Below are 18,486 nucleotides of genomic sequence, written 5' to 3' on the forward strand. Positions count from 1 at the left end.
ACCAGGGAAGAGCCCAAAGAGAACATCAAGATGTCCTGGTGGTTGTTGTTTCGTTGCTAAGTTGTGTCTGACTCTTTTGCGACCCCATGGACTGTAGCCCACCAGGCTCGTCTGTCCATGGAATTCTCCAGATAAGAATACTGGAGTGAGTTGCCATTTCCTTCTCCATTTTTCCCAACACAGGGATCAAACCTGCCTCCTCTGCTTGGCAGGTGGATTCTTTACCATTGAGCCATCAGGGAAACCCAGTTACTATGAATTGTTGGCTATATTCCCTTTGAATATGTGTTGAATGCAGAATTAGAGAGTAAATTTGTCAACTTTGGAAAGGAATTTGGCCCTGTATTCTGAGAATCAGAAATATGTTTATGCTGTCAATGTCAGGATGCTTCTGGATGTAACAGAGAACCCTGATTCAAGCTGGCTTAAGCAATGGAAAGCACACCGTCTCACATAACTGGAAAGCCAGAGAAGCCAGGTTCTGGGCTGGCATCTCTGTGCCGTGCCACCCTCAGCAGCACTGGCTTCTTCCTAGGCTGGGCTGTCTCTCAGGGAGAGGTCTTGAGGAAGGGAAAACAGAGACACACAGAAGGAGAAGGCACCTACCGCTCTTGTAAGCCTGGAATCCAAATCTTCCCCTTAAGTTGAATTGAACCAACTTAGTCATATGCCCACCCTTGGACCAGTAAGAGTAACCAAGGTGAATGCCACTCACTGATTGTTTTAAACAGATCAAGATCTGCCTCTGAAACAAAGGATGGAATGGATAAAACCAGTACACTGCCAGGAAGCAGGAAGGGAGAAGCTACCGGTGGCATTCACATTCGATAGCCTAGTCACTTCATTTCCCGGAGTTGATCCTAAGGAAATAAGCAGATAGAAATCAGTGTACAAAGATCCTTATTGCAGTGCTGTTTAAAAGACAGGAGAGAAAGGGAAAGGGAGAGAGATGAGAAAGTTGGGCTTGATCTAAGCAGTAACTGTATTGAAGTATTTAATTACACTGCCTCCATACAATGGAAAATTATGGTGGCATTTAAACATTTCTACTAAGTGTTAATGACATGGGGAAGGTCTTATGATATAACATTAAGTGAAAAATAGCAGGATAGAAAATTGTATTGGCAGGATGAGTTGCTATTTTTTAAAATGTGTAGAAAGAGACTGGGAGGAAATAGGTTAAAATGCCTGTCGTGGCTGCCTCCCAGTCATGCAATCAAGGATGATTTTTCCTGCTTTTTACGCTTTTCTGTCCCACTCCCTTCAAGCAGGAGGACCCCTTCGGCAGCCTGCCCGGCTAAAGCCACATTCGTTCTCTCTGCTCTCATTACTGGCTGTGAAAACAACAGTCACGCCTGCTGAATATTTATGCTTTGCCTGACACAGTTCCAGGCACTTTCATCTGCGCTTATTTAATCCTTCCAACAATCCTATGAGGTAAGCGCTTCCGTTTCTCATTTTGCTGAGGTGCTCACTGAAACCCCGAGATGTCTGGTCACGAGGTCACACAGCTAGTATGTAGAGGCCCTTGGCATTCAAGAGTGGGTCGCATGACTGCACAGCCTCCACCTTCCCTGCCAAACCAGGTCGCTTGCCGGGGCAGCCACACGCTGACAGGAACAAGCCCATTGATGGAGCCAGATTCTGTGCACACCCTTTACACGGACTTGTTCATTTAACCCTCGCAGCCTCAGAGAGGCTGAGTGCCTTGCCCAAGGTCACACAGCTGGGAAGGGCTGGGGCCGAGGTCGAGTGGCCTGGGGTCTGATGCCTGACCCCTTTCTCCATCTCCCTCCCCGACAGGGTTGCCTGAGGTCCTGCCGCCCCGTGGACCATGTTTAACGGGGAGTCAGGTCCGGCCTCGGCTGCGGCCTCCAGGAATGTGGTGCGGAGCTCCAGCATCAGTGGGGAAATCTGTGGGTCCCAGCAGGCTGGGGACGGCACCGGGACCAGCACTGCCAAGAAGCGACGCAGCAGCCTTGGGGCCAAGATGGTGGCCATCGTGGGCCTGACCCAGTGGAGCAAGGGCACGCTCCAGCTGTCCCAGGCTGGTGAGGCCGTGGGCACCCACGCTGGGGGTGGGGGGGGCACGCTCCAGCTGCCCCAGGCTGGTGAGGCCGTGGGCACCCCACGCTGGGGGGGGGCACGCTCCAGCTGCCCCAGGCTGGTGAGGCCGTGGGCACCCCACGCTGGGGGGGGCACCTCACTTTGCGGTCACAGGGTGCCCAGGGACTGTCCTCATGGGTGTACACTCCCACCCCCACAAACACTAATGTCGCACTACCATACACCAGGTGGTGTTCTGGGTCCCATCTGTCCTGACTCACTGATTCCTCATGGAACTCTCTGAGATAGGTTCTGAAGCACAGAGAAGGGAAGTAAGACACCCTAATCTGCACGGCTAGTAGGTGGTGGAGCCTGGATTCAAACCCCAGCATCAGGCTTCTGAGCTCACGCTCCCAACCTTTATACTCTGTGCCTCTCTACCCAGCCTCACCCACTAATCAGCAATTAGGCATTACAGAGCCGTCGTGTTCCTAACGCCGTGCTGTGACACTGCCACCCCACGGACACATCCAGGAGACGCAGTCTCACCTGGAAGGTCTGAGTTTCTTAAGTATAAGTAGCCGCACGTATGTTACAATCCACAAGAGAAACACACACATACAAAGACACGTGCCCTGCATAGTCACATGACTAGCATGCTCGGTTGCTCATAAAAGCTACCACTGCTGCCAGGAGAGCACAGGACATTTGTTGACACTACACATGGTCACAATAAAACCAGTTATGCAAATGATATACAGTCCTCTGTATACAGATGCACAGACCCCGATCATGGAAGCACAGTAACATACACGCACCCTCAGTGGCCCGTGGTCACAGAGACACATCACACGTGTGTGCACACATACCTCAGGAAGCTATATTCACACACTACCTTAATAGCTACCTCCTGACAAATATATTATACTTTTTCAAACAGCTGGTTATAGAATCCCACTTATGCCCCAGACTGGTGGGTGACCCACCTCGTCACACACTGTCAGCCCTGGAGCTCACGTCACAGAGGAGCCAGCCGTCCCTCCCCACCAGGACCTCCTCCCTTGGTGGCATCAACCCAGACACCAGCTGGTTTTGTTTTAAAATCTCTTCCTGCTTATTTTGCTCAGAGTAACAACTTCCCTAAGAAACCATCAAATAGGCAGCTGGATGGGGGTGGTGAGGGGGTGGGGGCACCAGAGGATCTGGGGAGAATGCTCCTCGAGACTCCCAGTTGGGGCTGGGGGTGGGGGGGATTTTTCCAGGCCTTAAAATAGATTTTTACAAAGCCCTCCACAGGAGCATGTGGGATGGTCTTTTCCAGCAATCAAGCTGCGATGTGGTTTCTGGCTCAAAGAAAAGCCAGACGTGGAGGGGGCTTGAGATTATTAGCAGCATCCCTGGGTGGGCATGGCCCCTGTGAATGTGCCTGACACTAAGGGAGTCAGGGAGATGGGGATCTAAGAATCTAGGAGTTGGGCTAGAACAGGACCAAGGGGGTGAGATTAAGGCTGGGAGACTAGATTAGGACAGTGGAGGAAATATTGGGCCCTAGGAGTCTGGCTTTAGGAAACCAAGCCTTGCTGATCCCTGGCTGAATTGGCTGATTCAGCTTTAGACCAAAGGTCTCTTCATGCCCAGATAATTTGGAGAGACAGTGTTCCAAGGCCAGAGCAAGTGCCTGAGTCACTGACAGACATGTCAGTGATATGCCTCGGACTGTCCACCTACCCAGACTCCACAGTCAGCAGGCAGGGATAGCAGACACCAGGATGACCTCCAGCCTTGTAGAGGAACAATCAACAATGGGGCTTCTGGATCACTTGTCTCTGCAGTGTGCAAGGGCATGGACAGAGGCCTGGGAGGGGCAGGGGAATAGCCCACTGCCCTTTTAACTGAAGGCCTCTGTGAATCCTCCAGTTGCCAAATGTCAGAGCAGAAAGGCGCCCTGGAGACCCTTTGGTCCGGTGTACTCATTTCACTGATGAGGCATCTGAGCCTTTAGAAGATAAGAACTTTAAGCTGACCTTCAGAGAGACACCCTGTCATTTACTACCTGGGCAGCTTAGGCAAGCTGCTCCACCTCTGTGAGCCCGCTTCCTCATTTATAGCTTGAGGACAATAATACATGCCTTGCTGAGTTGTCCAGGGGACTGAATGAGATAGGATGTGTAGAGGTACCCCCACCTCTTGCCTGACACATAGTAGATACTTGGTAAATTGTTGGTTATTATTACTGATGGTCACACAGCAGGGCCAAAAAAGAAGTGACTTCTTTTGCCACCCCTTGCTCGTAGCATACTCCCCTCCCATCTACAATTCCTTGTCCCTGTGTTTTTCTCCCAGGCCTTGGGGTTGCCAGTGTCCCAGTTTAGAGCCCATCCTCCTGGATGGGACAGTCTGGCCTCAGAGGGAGGTGTGGGGCTGATCACTGTGGGCACTGGCCCTGGAAGCTCTGTTCTGGGCTAAGATCCTAGCAGCATGCCCCTGCTGCCCCTGCTGGGATGGCCCAGTTCCCTGAAGGGCAGGGAGGTGTAAAGTGGGGACAGACTCCTCTCTGGGACCCAGTCTTCTGAGTCTGCCCATCACAGGATCTTCCATACCTCTCATTGACTTGAGCCTCGCCCACTCCCTCCTCTTCATTTCAAAGCCTGGATGATTGCACCAGCCTCCCCTCTAGTTCCCCTGCTTGTTGCCTGTTCCTTCCATTTTATTTTCCTCATGTTGTCCTAGAAAGGCCTTCCAAAAACTCACCCGGAAACTTGAGAGGACTAGTCCTGGCTCTCACTTGAGGGACCTTGAGAAACTCACTTTCCCCCTGGGCCACTGTTTCTTCTGTAAAATGGAGGTTAAAAGTCTGTCTCCTAGCTTCCTTCTAGATCTAACACTCTTTAGGTTGTAGGAGCAGAGAGGAAAGTGGGGTCAGAGTTTTGGGTTCCCAGGACACAGGTGGGTTCTGGCCTGGCCTTCAGCTGGGTCCACACAGGGCCATCTTTGGCTGTTCTTGCCTTTGATCAAACGGAGCTTCTCTTTTCAGTACCAAGGACAGCTGCTGCCTCGCTCTGGGCTCTGGACTCTGGACCAGGGTGGGGCAAGGGCTCAGGGACATTCCAGGAGATCCCCTGGGGAGTGCTGCTCGAGGCTGACTTCCTCTTCCTTGTCTGTGGTGGGATAGATGGGATGGCTCCTGGAGTCTGTTGGTCCCCAAGGACCACAAAATTGTTGCAAGCGACTTAGTCCAGTTCTCTAAGGAGAGAGGCTACGTAAAGTTACTTCCTAGATCAACAGGGTTCAGATACTGGACTGGTGTGAAACCAGTAGAGGAATTTTCACTGAGGTTGCAAGACCTTCCTTCCCACCCAGAGACATAGATCTCAAACCAATGAGAAGTTGGTGGAGGGAAGTGAAAAGTAGCGCGTCAGTGGACTGGGAGTCAGTGGGCCGAGGTCTCACTCCAGTTCTATGAATGCCTGGACTTTAGGGTCCCCATCTGTGAAATGACAGGGGCATTTCACGATTCTGTAAATCCCCTAAGCAGGGGCTCACAGTAGGTCGGGCAGCGCAAAGAAAGTAAACTTCCTTCAGATGGGTCAAAGCTTTCCCAAGCTCTAGAAGTGGGGGGTTTGGGGTCATGAGTAGTGAGGCTCTGACTTCAGCTCAGGGTATATGTTGGGGGGATTTGAGGTGAAGGAGGATAAAGTGCGGCCCCCACAGACCCTTCTGTCTTCTAACTGGATTACAGGGGCTGTGGCAGTTAGGAGCAAGTCTCCCCCACCTACAATTATCGCCCAGTCCCGTGTGTGGCGGGACACACGCCATTTGTGGATTTGCATCTATATATATGATATATAGAGATGATCAAGCATATATATATATATGATTGAGCAGATGGGTCCAACTCTTAGTGCTGTGGTGTGAAGGTCACATGCGTGTGGCAAACTATGTCGTTTGTACATATGACAAAGACTTGGTAGGACCAGCTGTGACTATGTGACTGATGTATGAACATAACACGTGACCTTGGATGTGAGATCACTGTATCAATATATGTGATTGTTGGCAGTGTGTGTGTGTGTGCCTGAGTAAAAGAAATGCATGAGCTAATATGACTCTATGTGAATATGTGTGTGTGTCAGAGACACAGACACTTTGATGGTCTTATTGATTCCTGGATAGAGGCTATTCCAATATCCCGGAAGCTAGCGAGGTTTCAGAGAAGACATGCCTCCTTAGCAGCACCCCACTGCCAGTCCCCCACTCCACTTGCTAGCGCTGCTGCCCCTCGCAGTCTTTCCTCTCCCAATGGGATTTCCTGAAAAATAAGCAGGGCCAAGCAGGAGGGTAAAGTCCCTCTTTCTCCCAGGCTGGGGTCTTGAACACCCTCTCCCAGCCCACCGCTGGGTGTGAGTGGGAATCGCCAGGGTGACCAGCTCCACCTTCCCGGTGCTTCTGTGCTGCCTGCCTCCCCCTGGCCTCTCCCCATCACTGTAAGCAACTCCACTCTTAATTTGCCTGGGCCTCTAACCAGTGACAGCAAAAGGTTCCTTTGGTATGGAACCTCCCTCTCTGAGTGCCACCATTTCCTTCCCCATCAAACTCCTCAGGCATACAAGCTCCAGGAGGGGAAGTCCCTGCAAACCCACAAACTGTCTTCTGCCCCCACACTGCCCCAGCCCTGCCCCCAGGAGGAGAGAGTGTCTAGAGGGACCACACTGCAATGCTGAGGAGGTTACCATGGAAACCAGGCAGGATGGTACGCTGCTCAGAGAAGCAAAGTGTCCCGTGTTCCTTGCAAGACAAAAGAGGGGGATTAGAGATGTCGAGCCCTCCCCCACCCTCCAGACGGGAGGTACGGAGACACTGGGGGTGAGCTCTCAACACACAGCTTCTGAGGTTCTTCTGTAGACCTCTTCCTCAAAGCCAAAATCAGTTCAGGTCAACCTAGCAGTCTCTCTCCGATTTCTTTCTCTCATGGCCTCTCCACACACATCCCCCTCCGCATTCAGAGCCACATTGACAATGGGTGTTAGTTTGTGAGTGGCCAGAGTTTGTGTGGGTTTTTTTTTTTATAAGACCTGTGATGGTTTCACAGAGGTGGTTTGTGATCTCCAGGAGTGATAGGGCTCATGAGAGTACTTGGAAAATGAAAAACAAATCTGAGAATTCTGGAGAAGGCAAACTTTTCAGAAGAAACTTAATCCTTTGGGGCAAGGGCTGAGATTGAGTGGGAAGGTGTGGGTCAGGGGATCCTGGTGAGGATGAGGCTGAGGGACAAGGGCTGAACTCTGCTGACTTCCCACTCATAGCCCCAACATCTCCATTCTGCCTTCAGCCATCTTTCTCATCTACTTTGAGTCACTCTGCTGAGCAGGATCAGGGGTCAGGCTGTTGGCTGGCTCTAGAGGTCATCTCAGCGTTGCCCCTGCCTCCAGTCAGAGCCCTGCCTATTCTGCCCCCTCCCAAGAGGTTGACTTCAGCAGTGATCTCAGCGAAACCTCATCAGCGATCTGACCTTCTTCCCTCTCTGTGCCTCGGGGGGGTCACAGAAGGGGCCACCAAGAAACTGCGCAGCAACATCCGGCGGAGCACGGAGACGGGCGTTGCCGTGGAGATGCGGAGTCGGGTCCCTCGCCAGGGCAGCCGGGAGTCCACAGACGGCAGCACCAACAGCAACAGCTCCGACGGCACGTGCGTTCAGCCCACCCCCACCGTGCCCCCACCCTCTTCCTGGGTCCGCTGGTCACGGGCGCAGGGTTGGAAAATATGGTTGGGCGTGCAGGCCAGATATCTGAGTTCCTCTGTCCTCCTGCCCTTCTCTGTCCTCGTCCCCTGGACACCGGCTGCCTGGGCCCCAGTCTCCCTGGTGCTCCTGGCCGCTGTTCCCCATCAGAATACTCCAGTGGCCCAAGAGCAGCCCATCCCTTTGGTATGTTTCATGCCTCCCACCTCCCAGGGCTTACACGCCCTTCCACTCCAGAGGAGAGAGCTAGAAAGGAAAATGGGCTCCTAAAATCTTTTACATGCAAAACAGCTGGTACAGCTCAGGTGCATGGCATTCTCAGAGGTGGACTTACTTGGAGCTTAGAGAAGGAATTTGGACTAGATTGGTGTTTTTCAAACCAGGTGTTGACTCACAGGCAGTAAGTCAAATCAGTTTAGTGGGTCAAAACCAGCATTAGAAAAGGAAATAGAAAATTCAGGTATATACTATTGGAGGAAGGAAGAGTTACCTTGTGAACTTCTTTTTGTGTATGTAGATGCTCGTAGGTCTATGACGTTAAATGTATTTCTTACACATGCATATGGGTTGCAGTCAAAAATTTGAAAGTCTCTGGGTTAGATATTCCCTTGATCTCTTCAAATCTATGAAATGATGGATATATGATTAAGATTTTTTGAATCAGCTTCGTAAGGCTCAATAATTTCAGAATTCCATGGCCCTATTATTTGAGATTCTATGATTACGTCTCACTACTATTGCCTGCTTCTGTGAATGTGAGTAGCTACTTGGATTTATCTTACCATACGTAGGGCATTGCTGGCTCTTCAAATCAGGGCCTCTTTTTCTGCGATCTACCAGTCAAAAGCAGTGTCTCAGTCAATACAGTAACCCTCAGGGATGTTGGTGCTACGAGTATCTCCATTTTACAAATAGAGAAACTGAGGCACGGGAAGAGGGTATGGCACCTTCCCAAGGTCACAGCTATAAAGTGGTTAGTGGAGTCAGGTTTTGAATTAAGGACATTTGACCCTAAAATCTTTGTTCACAATCTCAGCACTGTCAATACTAAGCTCCTGAAATTCTGTGACCTCAAGAGTTATATTTCCTTTTGTTGCTATCCTTTCTCTTTTTAAAAAAACTGAAGTATGGTTTATTTACAATATTATGTTTCAGGTATATAGAAAAGTGATTTGATGATGTATATGTCTGTATCTATATTATTTTTATGATTCTTTTCCATGATAGTTTATTACAAGTTATTGAATGTAGTTCAATATAGTTTAATATAGTAGGGTATATCTGTTCATCCCATATGCACAATTTATCCCTCCGTACCTCCCCTCTGGTAACCATTATGTTTGTTTTCTATGTCTGTTTCTGTTTTGTAAGTAAGTTCATTTGTACTGTTTTTTTAGATCTCACGAATAAGTGGTATCATATGGTATCTGTCTTTCTCTGTCTCACTTAATTCACTTAGTATGACAATCTCCAGGTCCATCCATGTTGCTACAGATGGGATTCTTTCATTCTTTTTTATGGCTGAGTAGTATCCCATTGTATGGGGATACATTTTATATATATAGATAAATAGACAGATAAATATATATATTTATGGATATATAGTACACCCACCTTCTTTATCCATTCATTTGTCGATGGACATTTTGATTGTTTCCACATCTTGGCTATTGCGAATAGTGCTGCTTATGAACATCGGGATCATGCCTACTTTTTTTTTTTACATGTACACACTCTATTTATGTATTCGCTTTATTATTTATTTTTGGCTGCACTGGGTCTTTGTGGCTGCATGCGGGCTTTCTGTAGTTGCGGTGCAAGGGCTTCTCATTGCAGTTGCTTCTCTGAATACAGGCTGTAGGCACATGGGGTTCAGTAATTGCAGCACAGAGGCTCGTTAGTCGTGACTCTCGGACCCTAGAGCATGCAGGTCCCAGTAGTTGTGGGGCATGGGCTTAGTTGCTCTGCAGCATATGGAATCTTCCAGGACCAGGGATCAAACCTGCACCCCCTGCATTGGCAGGCGGGTTCCTAGCCACTGCGCCACCAGGGAGGTCCATCATGCCCGCTTTTGATACTGTGTGGGATGGGTGTCTAGCCTTGGGAATACTGAGTTAAAAGGTGCTCTAGTGTTCTTGTTGTGATGAGAAATATTTCATCATATATATATATATATTCATAACGCATGTTCAGTAAACTCCCTCTGGGCCATTGATATGCCTGAGACCTAAGAAGTTGAAATAACTTAGCAAACCTGCAAAGTAACTTTTGGTTCTACTGAGGTGATGACTTTTATAACCAGCCTGTGTTTTACAGATCTGTGGAGTTTTGAGGCAAGTACGTGAATCAAGACTGACAGCTATTCATTTAAATTTTTAAGATCCCACTATCCAAAAAACATGATGTTAGACTACTGCTAACTCTGGCCAATAAAAATGGATGGGCCTAAAAGCCCCCTCCTAGAGAGCAGAGGCTGAGCCTGGCAAGGGAGAGACACAGGCCCTTCCGATAAGTCTGTGCAACCTGTCTCCGCTTCCTGCCTGTCTCTGGCCAAAGGGGACTCAGGCCAAAGGTTCCAAGGTTGCTCCTAGGACAGCCTTTTCTCTCTAGAGGCAGGAGCCTGGGCTGTCCTAGGATCTGGGAATATCCTGTGATCCATTGTAGCCCCTGGGCAGTTCTGGGCCAGCTCTCCCTCACCTGTCCTTTCTCTGCTGGCCACACCCAGAGCATCTAGGCTTGAGGACAGGCGCAAGCAGCCCGTTTCCTGTGATGGTCACACCAGCAGCGGCAGTAGCTGCCGCCAGTCGTTTCCTGTCTGTCTGGAGCTTCTCCTGCTCCCTCTGCCCTAATCCTCACCATCGCCCTGGACGCCTTGAGTGTCAGCTCTGTTTTGTAGGCAAGACCAGTCTCTCACCTCTTGGAGCCTCCGTTTTCTCATCTGTAAACCTGGCTTATAGCTCCTGCCACCCACAGTGGCTGTGTGCAGATGAAATGATACCCGTCTGGAGCATGCGGTACACTGTTGGCATGTGGCCAACTTTCAGTCACTGTCGGTTTTTCTCGTTACTGTTCCCACCCACAGCCATGGACCACTCCACACCCCACCCCACCCCCACAACACTTGTCATTAATCTCAACCCTGTAATTGTGCTATTTTGGTCTCAGTTGCTGTTTAGAGTGCCACCTGACATTCCTGACTTGGATTTCAAACTCATAGTCAACTCAACCTCTGTTTTTGGAACTTGCTCCAGGCACTGAAATATCTGACCTTTCTCTCTGGTTCTTGGCATTAACACCCCTGGTGAGGACACAAAGCATCTAGCAAGTCCTGCCTTTTCAGGGTCACCTTAGAAATCCTAGCGCTTGAAGATTTAATATCATGATGGTTAGTTTCTTTGCTCAAGTGACATCAAAGTCTTTCTCTGTAATGTGCAGAAATGAACAGTTCTGTTTGTCCCCAGTCACAGTGGTAGACTTTCAGTATGTCCAGAGGAGATTGGGGCACAGAGGGAGTGCCCCAGTGCCCCAGGGGCAGCGCTCCTGCATCCTGCCACCCAGATGCCCTCACATACCTCTCTGCCCCCTTCTTCAGGTTCATCTTTCCCACCACCCGGCTTGGGGCCGAAAGCCAGTTCAGCGATTTCCTGGATGGGCTGGGACCAGCCCAGATTGTGGGGCGACAGACACTGGCAACACCGCCAATGGGTGAGTCGTCTTCTTTTATTTATTATTTATTTTAATCTTGGCTGCACTGGGTCTTCATTGCTACACATGAGCTTTCTCTGGTTGCAGCCAGTGGGGGCAGCTCTCTAGTTGGGGTGCTCGGGCTTCTCATTGCAGTGGCTTCCCTTGTTATAGAGCACGGGCTCTAAGGCTCTCAGGCTTCCATTGTGGCGTGTGGGCTTAGTTGCCCCAAGGCAAGTGGAGTCTTCCTGCACGAGGGATTGAACCCATGTCCCCTGCATTGGCAGGCAGATTCTTAACCATTGGGCCATCAGGGAAGTCCTGGGTGAGTCTTCTTAAGGGCAGGGTGAGTAGGGCAGTGGCAGCCAAGCAGCAGATCAGATGAGCTCAGCGGGGGCGCCACATGATGCAATACAAGCCTCAGAAAGGAGCCCTCACTCTGGTTCTTATGCCAGTGAGGAGGCATCAGCATAGCGAGCCTCAGTCCCTCCCACAGCACAGAGGAGAGGGGTTCCAGCCTTTCTCTGCTGGCCACACTGCAGCAGCTTTTCTGGCACATTCCCACCCTCACACCACCACTCTCACCCACTATCTCACCGCCTACCATGTGCCCGGCAGTGCTAGTGCCAGGCATAAGATGGTGAACAAAGATTCTCATGGCATCAACGTCCATGGAGTCTGCTCTGTCACTGATTCTTTGTGGGACCTTGGGCAAGTCACATCCCTTCTGTGAGCCTCAGTTTGCTCATCTGTAAGATGGGAGTAATAATGCCTGCCTTAGTTCTGCAATCTGAAGACTATTTTTTGAGTCCCTGTTTGATGCCTTGCATGAAATATTTCATTTACGCCTTAGGAACTGTGTCTTATTTGACTTGCTACTTCTAACAGCGCCTGGCACCTAGAAGCCTTTTAGTAATTTTCTCCTCCCTCCTCGCAGTAGCTAGCAAGTACTCCCTACGGTCTATTCTTGGTCCTCTCAGCTGCAGTTCTGGCTCCTTCCCCCTCTCTCTCCCTCAGATTCTGGCTGCGCTGGCTTCAAGCAGCAGCTCCCAGGCTAGCTTCCCTAGAGATGCCCGCTTGCCTCAACCCCTCCCTCCCCATCAGTCTGACCTGAGCAGCGTCTGACCCAGACGTCTGCACTCAGCCCTCACGTAGACAGTGTCTAACCTTCGACCTCACAGCAAATGAGAAAGTTGAGTGCAGACAGTGCCCTGCTGTGACCATGCAGTGGAGCTGACATTCCATTCCAGGCCAGGACTCCTCCCACTGCACTGCCCTGTCTTCCTGGAAACGGCTCACACAGGAGCCTTTGTCTACTGGAAGAGGGGTCCATAGGGACTCTCAGAGGGTAAGTGGCAGTTCCCATCTGGCTCTTGGGTGGGATTTGGCTAATTCCCAGTCCTTGCTTTCAGGCTTTTAAGGGCCTGGAGAGTCTGGTTGTTCCAGCTCTAGGCTCAGCCAAGGGCTGGGAGGTGGTGAGAAAAACCAGCCACTTGCACAAGGCTTATGCGCCATCGCAGCCTGGAACACTCGTGTATGGCGCCCCCTGGTGTCCAAAGTTGGGAAGGACAGGTTTGCATTGGCTCTCCTTGTTGGGGATGTGACATTGAGAGTTGCTGCTGCTGCTCTGTGAGACCCCATAGACGGCAGCCCACCAGGCTCCCCCGTCTCTGTCATTCTCCAGGCAAGAACACTGGAGTGGGTTGCCATTTCCTTCTCCAATGCGTGAAAGTGAAGTCGCTCAGTCGTGTCCGACTCTTAGTGACCCCATGGACTGCAGCCTACCAGGCTCCTCTGTCCATGGGATTTTCCAGGCAAGAGTACTGGAATGGGGTGCCATTGCCTTCTCTGAACAGTGAGAGTTAAGATTAATTAATTCCTGAGACTTCCCCCTCCCCATTCCCCGTGGGGAGGTCAGGAATAGCTAGAGGGAGAGGGATGAATTGCAGGATGTCTCCTGGAAGTCATAAGTCCCCATCTTCCAAAGTGTGCAAGTACACAGTGGCATAATGGTTCAGAGACTCCAAAATGAGTGGTTGAACCCAAAGTCTGGCACATTTTAATTTTTCTGCATCAGGCTTATGATTCTGAACCCCCTTTTTTTGGCCACGCAGCATGCAGGATTTTAATTCCCTGACCAGGAATCAAACCCATGCCTCTGCAGTGGAAGCAGAAATGACTAGCAAAGATGGGCACAATAAAGGACAGAAATGGTATGGACCTAACAGAAGCAGTAGATATTAAGAAGAGGTGGCAAGAATATACAGAACTATACAAAAAAGATCTTAATGACCCAGGGAAACAGTGGAAACAGTGACAGACTTTATTTTCTTCGGCTCCAAAATCACTGCAGATGGTAACCAAAGCCATAAAATTAAAAGACTCTTGCTCTTTGGAAGAAAAGCTTTGACAAACCTAGACTGTGTATTAAAAAGCAGAGACATTACTTCGCAAACAAAGGTCCGTCTAGTCAAAGCCATGGTTTTTCCAGTAGTCATGTATGGATGTGAGAGTTGAACCATAAAGAAGGCTGAACACTGAAGAACTGATGCTTTTGAGCTGTGGTGTTGGAAAAGACTCTTGACAGTCCCTTGGACTGCAAGATCAAATCAGTCAATCCTAAAGGAAATCAATCCTCAATATTTGTTGGAAGGACTGATGCTGAAGCTGAAGCTCCAGTACTTTGGCCACCTGATGCCAGGAGTCAACTCATTAGAAAAGACTCTAATGCTGGGAAAGATGGAAGGCAGGAGAAGGGGATGACAGAGGATAAGATGATTGGATGGTATCACTGACTCAATGAACACGAGTTTGAGCAAGTTCCAGGAGATGGGGAAGCTCAGGGAAGCCTGGCATGCTGCAGTCCATGGGATTGTGAAGAGCTGGACATGACTGAGCAACTGAACAAGAACAACTTTGTACTCCTAGGACATCTCCTGCTTTCCCCCATCCTTCATCAAGGGTGGGGACAGGCCCTCATTTCTGAGGCGTGCCTCATGGCCTGGGCAGTCTTATATCTTGTCACCTCTCCAAACTGATATTCTTTAAGTATCTGTTTGATGTTTATTTAGGGGAGTAGCTGATGGCCGCTGTGTAGAAGGTGAAGACATCTATTGAGCACACAGCCTCCTCTGTCTTCCTGATACAGAAATCTGTCCCCAAACTTGCTATTCCGCTCAGTGAAACAGAGCCCCCTCCCTTCTCCCAACCCAGCTTACCTTTGTGATTCCCTAAGCAGGGCCCTGGAGGGTCACACCCCCACCCCACCCCACCCCAAGGGCCCTATCAGAACATTTCTCAACTGCTTTAAATTGGCCTCTGGAGAGCAGCTCCAGCGCATGCGGTTTTTGTCCTTCTTGTGCCCTTTCAGCACTGGAGCATCGTCTGCAGACTGCATGCTATGGGCCAGCCTGCCCCTTGGTCTGACTCTGCCTCGACTGTCCTCCTTCTCCCTTGCAGGGGATGTGCACATTGCCATCATGGACCGGAGTGGCCAGCTGGAGGTGGAAGTGATTGAGGCTCGGGGCCTGACCCCCAAACCCGGCTCCAAATCCCTCCCAGGTGAGGCAGAGCAGCTGGGATGAGGGATCTTGGAAATGGGGTCGTACCAGGGAGGGATTCACAGCTGAGCTCTGGGTCTAGCAAGTCCTGGCTCCCCATTGGCCTAATCAGTATTCTCAACAGTGGAGTTATGGATTGCCTGGAAGGCCAGTGGGGGGCGGGAATGGGAGGGGAGGACGGAGGAGTTGGTATTCGAGTCCATCTTGTCCACCTCCTGTCCACTGTTAGCTCCTCCTGCTCCCCCTGGTCCCCTCCAGGATCACATGGAAGTTAGGGGTTGGGGCAGGCCACAGCGGTTTCCCCAGGACCCGCCCCCACCTCATGCTCTCTTCCGTCCCTCAGCCACCTATATCAAGGTTTACCTACTCGAGAACGGGGCCTGCTTGGCCAAGAAGAAGACGAAGGTGGCCAAGAAGACCTGTGACCCCCTGTACCAGCAGGCTCTGCTGTTTGATGAGGGACCGCAGGGCAAGGTGCTGCAGGTGAGCATCACGAGGCCAGGGGGCGGGGCAACTCTCAAAGACTACAGACCGTCATTTAAAATTCATTTATGGTTAATCCTGCGCCAGCACTTTAATACCCTTTACCCACTTTTTTGTTACAACCTAATGAGGTGTTATTGCCTCCTGTTGATTGAAAAGGAAACCAAGGTTTGGGGGGATAACTTGATTGCCCCCAGGTTGCACAGCTGGTAGGTAGAAGCAGGTTTTATTTTTTTAAGATGTTTTTGTTTTGGTGTGGACCATTTTTAAAATCTTTATTGAATTTGTTACAATATTGCTTCTGTCTTACATTTTGGTTTTTTTGGCCGAGAGACACGTGGTATCTTAACTCCCCAATCAGGGATCTAACCTGCACTTCCTGCATTAGAAAGCATATTCTTAACCCCTGGACCACCAGGGAAGTCCCCTAGAAGCAGAGTTTGACCACCGCCTTCTTCCACCAGGTGGTAATGTTTATCATCCCATTGTGATCCAGCAGCCGAGTGATAGCTGTGGCCCAGGTCCTGGACTCTCAGCCTGCTTCCGGCTCTGGAAGCCTGTCATCCTGGATGCTAGGAGGCTCTGGAAGTCAGGGCCAGGTTCTGATCCCAGCTGTGCCACCAACTGCCGTGTATCTTTGGGTTAGTTGTTCGCTCTGAGCTACATTTCCTTTTTGTGGAAATAATAATCCATATAGCACCTCTACCTAGATGGTTGTAACAGCGGAGAGAATATATATGAAGTCTGTACACCATAATGCATACCATAAATGCTTAATAAGCCTGGCACACCACAAGTGCTTAGTAAGTTGTTGCCTGAAGTCAGTCTGAGTTCTGCCTCTCGCAGTCCCATCTGTGCCCTGGCAGTCTCTACACAGTTCCTAGGCCCACCACCCAGCCCTGGAGTTGGAGAGCTGGCTCAGCTCCTCTCTTTTCCTCCCACTGGCAGGTGATCGTCTGGGGAGACTACGGCCGCATGGACCACAAGTGCTTCATGGGCATGGCCCAGATCATGCTGGACGAGCTGGACCTGAGTGCTGCGGTCACCGGCTGGTACAAACTCTTCCCCACGTCCTCAGTGGCGGACTCTACGCTCGGCTCCCTCACCAGGCGCCTGTCCCAGTCCTCCCTGGAGAGCGCCACCAGCCCCTCGTGCTCCTAAGGACCTCAGGGAGAGGCTGGGGTGCGATGTGAGAAGGGGCGGGGCCGCCTCCCAGCCCCTCCCCCTGTACATAGTCTCCGCGTCTCTCTGGCCCCCTTGCCCTGCTGCATGCCTGCTGGCTACTGGGCCTGTCCCAGCTGTCTTTGGAGACTCTAGCGCGTGTGCGTGTGTTTGTGTGTGTGTGTGTCTGTGTGTGACCATGTTAGATCTATTCATTTGTCTGGGTGTAGTCTGTCTTGGTGACTATATGGGCTGAAACCCATGTCTCTCCGTGTCTCGTTGTAAAGAAACCCAAAGGAGAATTGTGTGGCCAGGACTCCCCGCCCCCGAATCCAGGGGTGGGAGTGGGGGACACGGCCATTGGTTCCTCCCGCCTGGCCCCGGGCTCAGGGCAGAGCCTGCGTGTTCCCACCCGTGCCTGTTCTTGGTGATCTCTGCTCAGTTTTCCGTCTTGTCCTTTGTTCCACGACTGCCTCTCCCAGCACTGCTGCTCTTTTTTGAGGAATGTAGCATCCACTGCAGCCAGCCACACTGAGGCCCCTCTGGGAAGCCTGACACCCTCCTTTCCACCGAGCTCTCCAGCCACTCTTCCCGCCGAATGCATCCGCAGCATGTAGCAGCTCACGCAGGGCCCTGGCCAGCGCCCTGGGGAGCAGAAGATGCCGGGGGCTGAGGGCTTGGAGATCGCTTTCTCCCTCCAGCTGGCACCTCCCCCTTACTAAAAGTGAGATCCGAGGGGGTGTTGGTTCCCAGGGCTGCAGGCGGGAAGTGCGAGTGCCTCCTTTCGCATTGTTCACCTCCGGTCTCCCTTTAAGCCTCCTTGCTTCCGACATGCCAAAGGAGCTCTCCCAGTGGACCCCAGGAGGTGCGGACTGGATGGTCTTAACCTGCAAGAGGTTGGCCTCAGAGGGGATGTTGTCTGCCAGAGTGGACAGCCCCTGACAGCACCCGTGTCCTTCCCAGGCCCTGAGGGTGGTCCTGTGCCCCTCGGGGCTCATCCTGAAGGGGCCTGGCTTGTTGAGGGGCCACGGAGGGCAGGGTTGCTGGCAGGAAGGAGGAGGGCTGGGACTGACTTGCTCTAAGAATCCTGTCTGACCTTCAGGGATTAGCTGCATGAAGCTGACTATTAGGGGCTCTATTTTTTTTTTCTTTTTTTTTTGCTCATTTCCAGACCAGGGTCTGTGTTTGAGAGCTCAGACTTACTGAAGCTCCAGCCTCTGGGCTCCCGCACAGCCTGGTTCTACACTCTATAGACCATGACAGTCACCAGCTCTGTATAAGCAATACTCACCCCCTCGGCCTCCCCGCCTCCTGTGCTCTGCCGCTGCCCTCTGGAGAGTAGCCGGGCCTGCTCTTGATGCCACACCTGTCTCTGCTGTCTTTCCACCCTTGTCTGGTTGGAGCTTTCCAAAGCCACTCAAACCCTGACCTGATTGGACAGCTGGACCCTGGGGGTGGGCACCAGGGCCTGGACTGGACCTTGTGAGATGCCGGCAGGGAATCCTGAAGTCTGGCTCAGGAGCCCAAATCTGTCCCTCTGCCTCCTCGGGTCTAGTGTGAAAGGCGAGAGGTTGCCCAGGAGATGGACATGACGGGGTCAAGGTCTGGGGCCACTCCGCCCCTTCCCCAGACATCACCCCCGAGCACGGCATGACTCTCCCCCACAAACGTGGGGGGAGCCGTGGAGAGGTGCTTGGACTCCATTCATCACCAAAGCCAGGTGGACATGGGGATGGATGCTGAGGCGGGGACGTGGAGGCAGAGGCTCTGAGACAGACCCTTCTCCACCAAGGGGTTTCCTTTCCTGGCAGGATC

At 51.3% G+C, this 18,486-nt stretch overlaps 1 protein-coding gene across 1 annotated transcript; it reads left to right on the forward strand.

The window, feature by feature from the left end:
• The first annotated feature begins 1,834 nt into the window (after positions 1 to 1,834).
• Positions 1,835 to 16,671, forward strand: RIMS3 (regulating synaptic membrane exocytosis 3). Its single transcript, XM_068965928.1, has 6 exons — positions 1,835 to 2,051; positions 7,590 to 7,731; positions 11,376 to 11,488; positions 14,927 to 15,028; positions 15,371 to 15,510; positions 16,459 to 16,671. The coding sequence occupies exons 1-6, from the start codon at positions 1,835 to 1,837 to the stop codon at positions 16,669 to 16,671; spliced, it is 927 nt and encodes a 308-aa protein (XP_068822029.1).
• The last annotated feature ends 1,815 nt before the right edge of the window (positions 16,672 to 18,486 follow it).

The sequence above is a fragment of the Capricornis sumatraensis genome, chromosome 2 (genome assembly GCF_032405125.1).
Source record: "Capricornis sumatraensis isolate serow.1 chromosome 2, serow.2, whole genome shotgun sequence".
NCBI classification, from domain to species: domain Eukaryota; kingdom Metazoa; phylum Chordata; class Mammalia; order Artiodactyla; family Bovidae; genus Capricornis; species Capricornis sumatraensis.

What these genes read in the sequence shown, in the direction of transcription:
- RIMS3 (XM_068965928.1), top strand. Translation starts at nt 1,835, where the DNA reads ATGTTTAACGGGGAGTCAGGTCCGGCCTCGGCTGCGGCCTCCAGGAAT. An exon ending in AGCAACAGCTCCGACGGCAC is followed by an intron (nt 7,732 to 11,375) that starts GTGCGTTCAGCC and finishes CCCCTTCTTCAG; the next exon opens with GTTCATCTTTCCCACCACCC. An exon ending in CGCAGGGCAAGGTGCTGCAG is followed by an intron (nt 15,511 to 16,458) that starts GTGAGCATCACG and finishes TCCCACTGGCAG; the next exon opens with GTGATCGTCTGGGGAGACTA.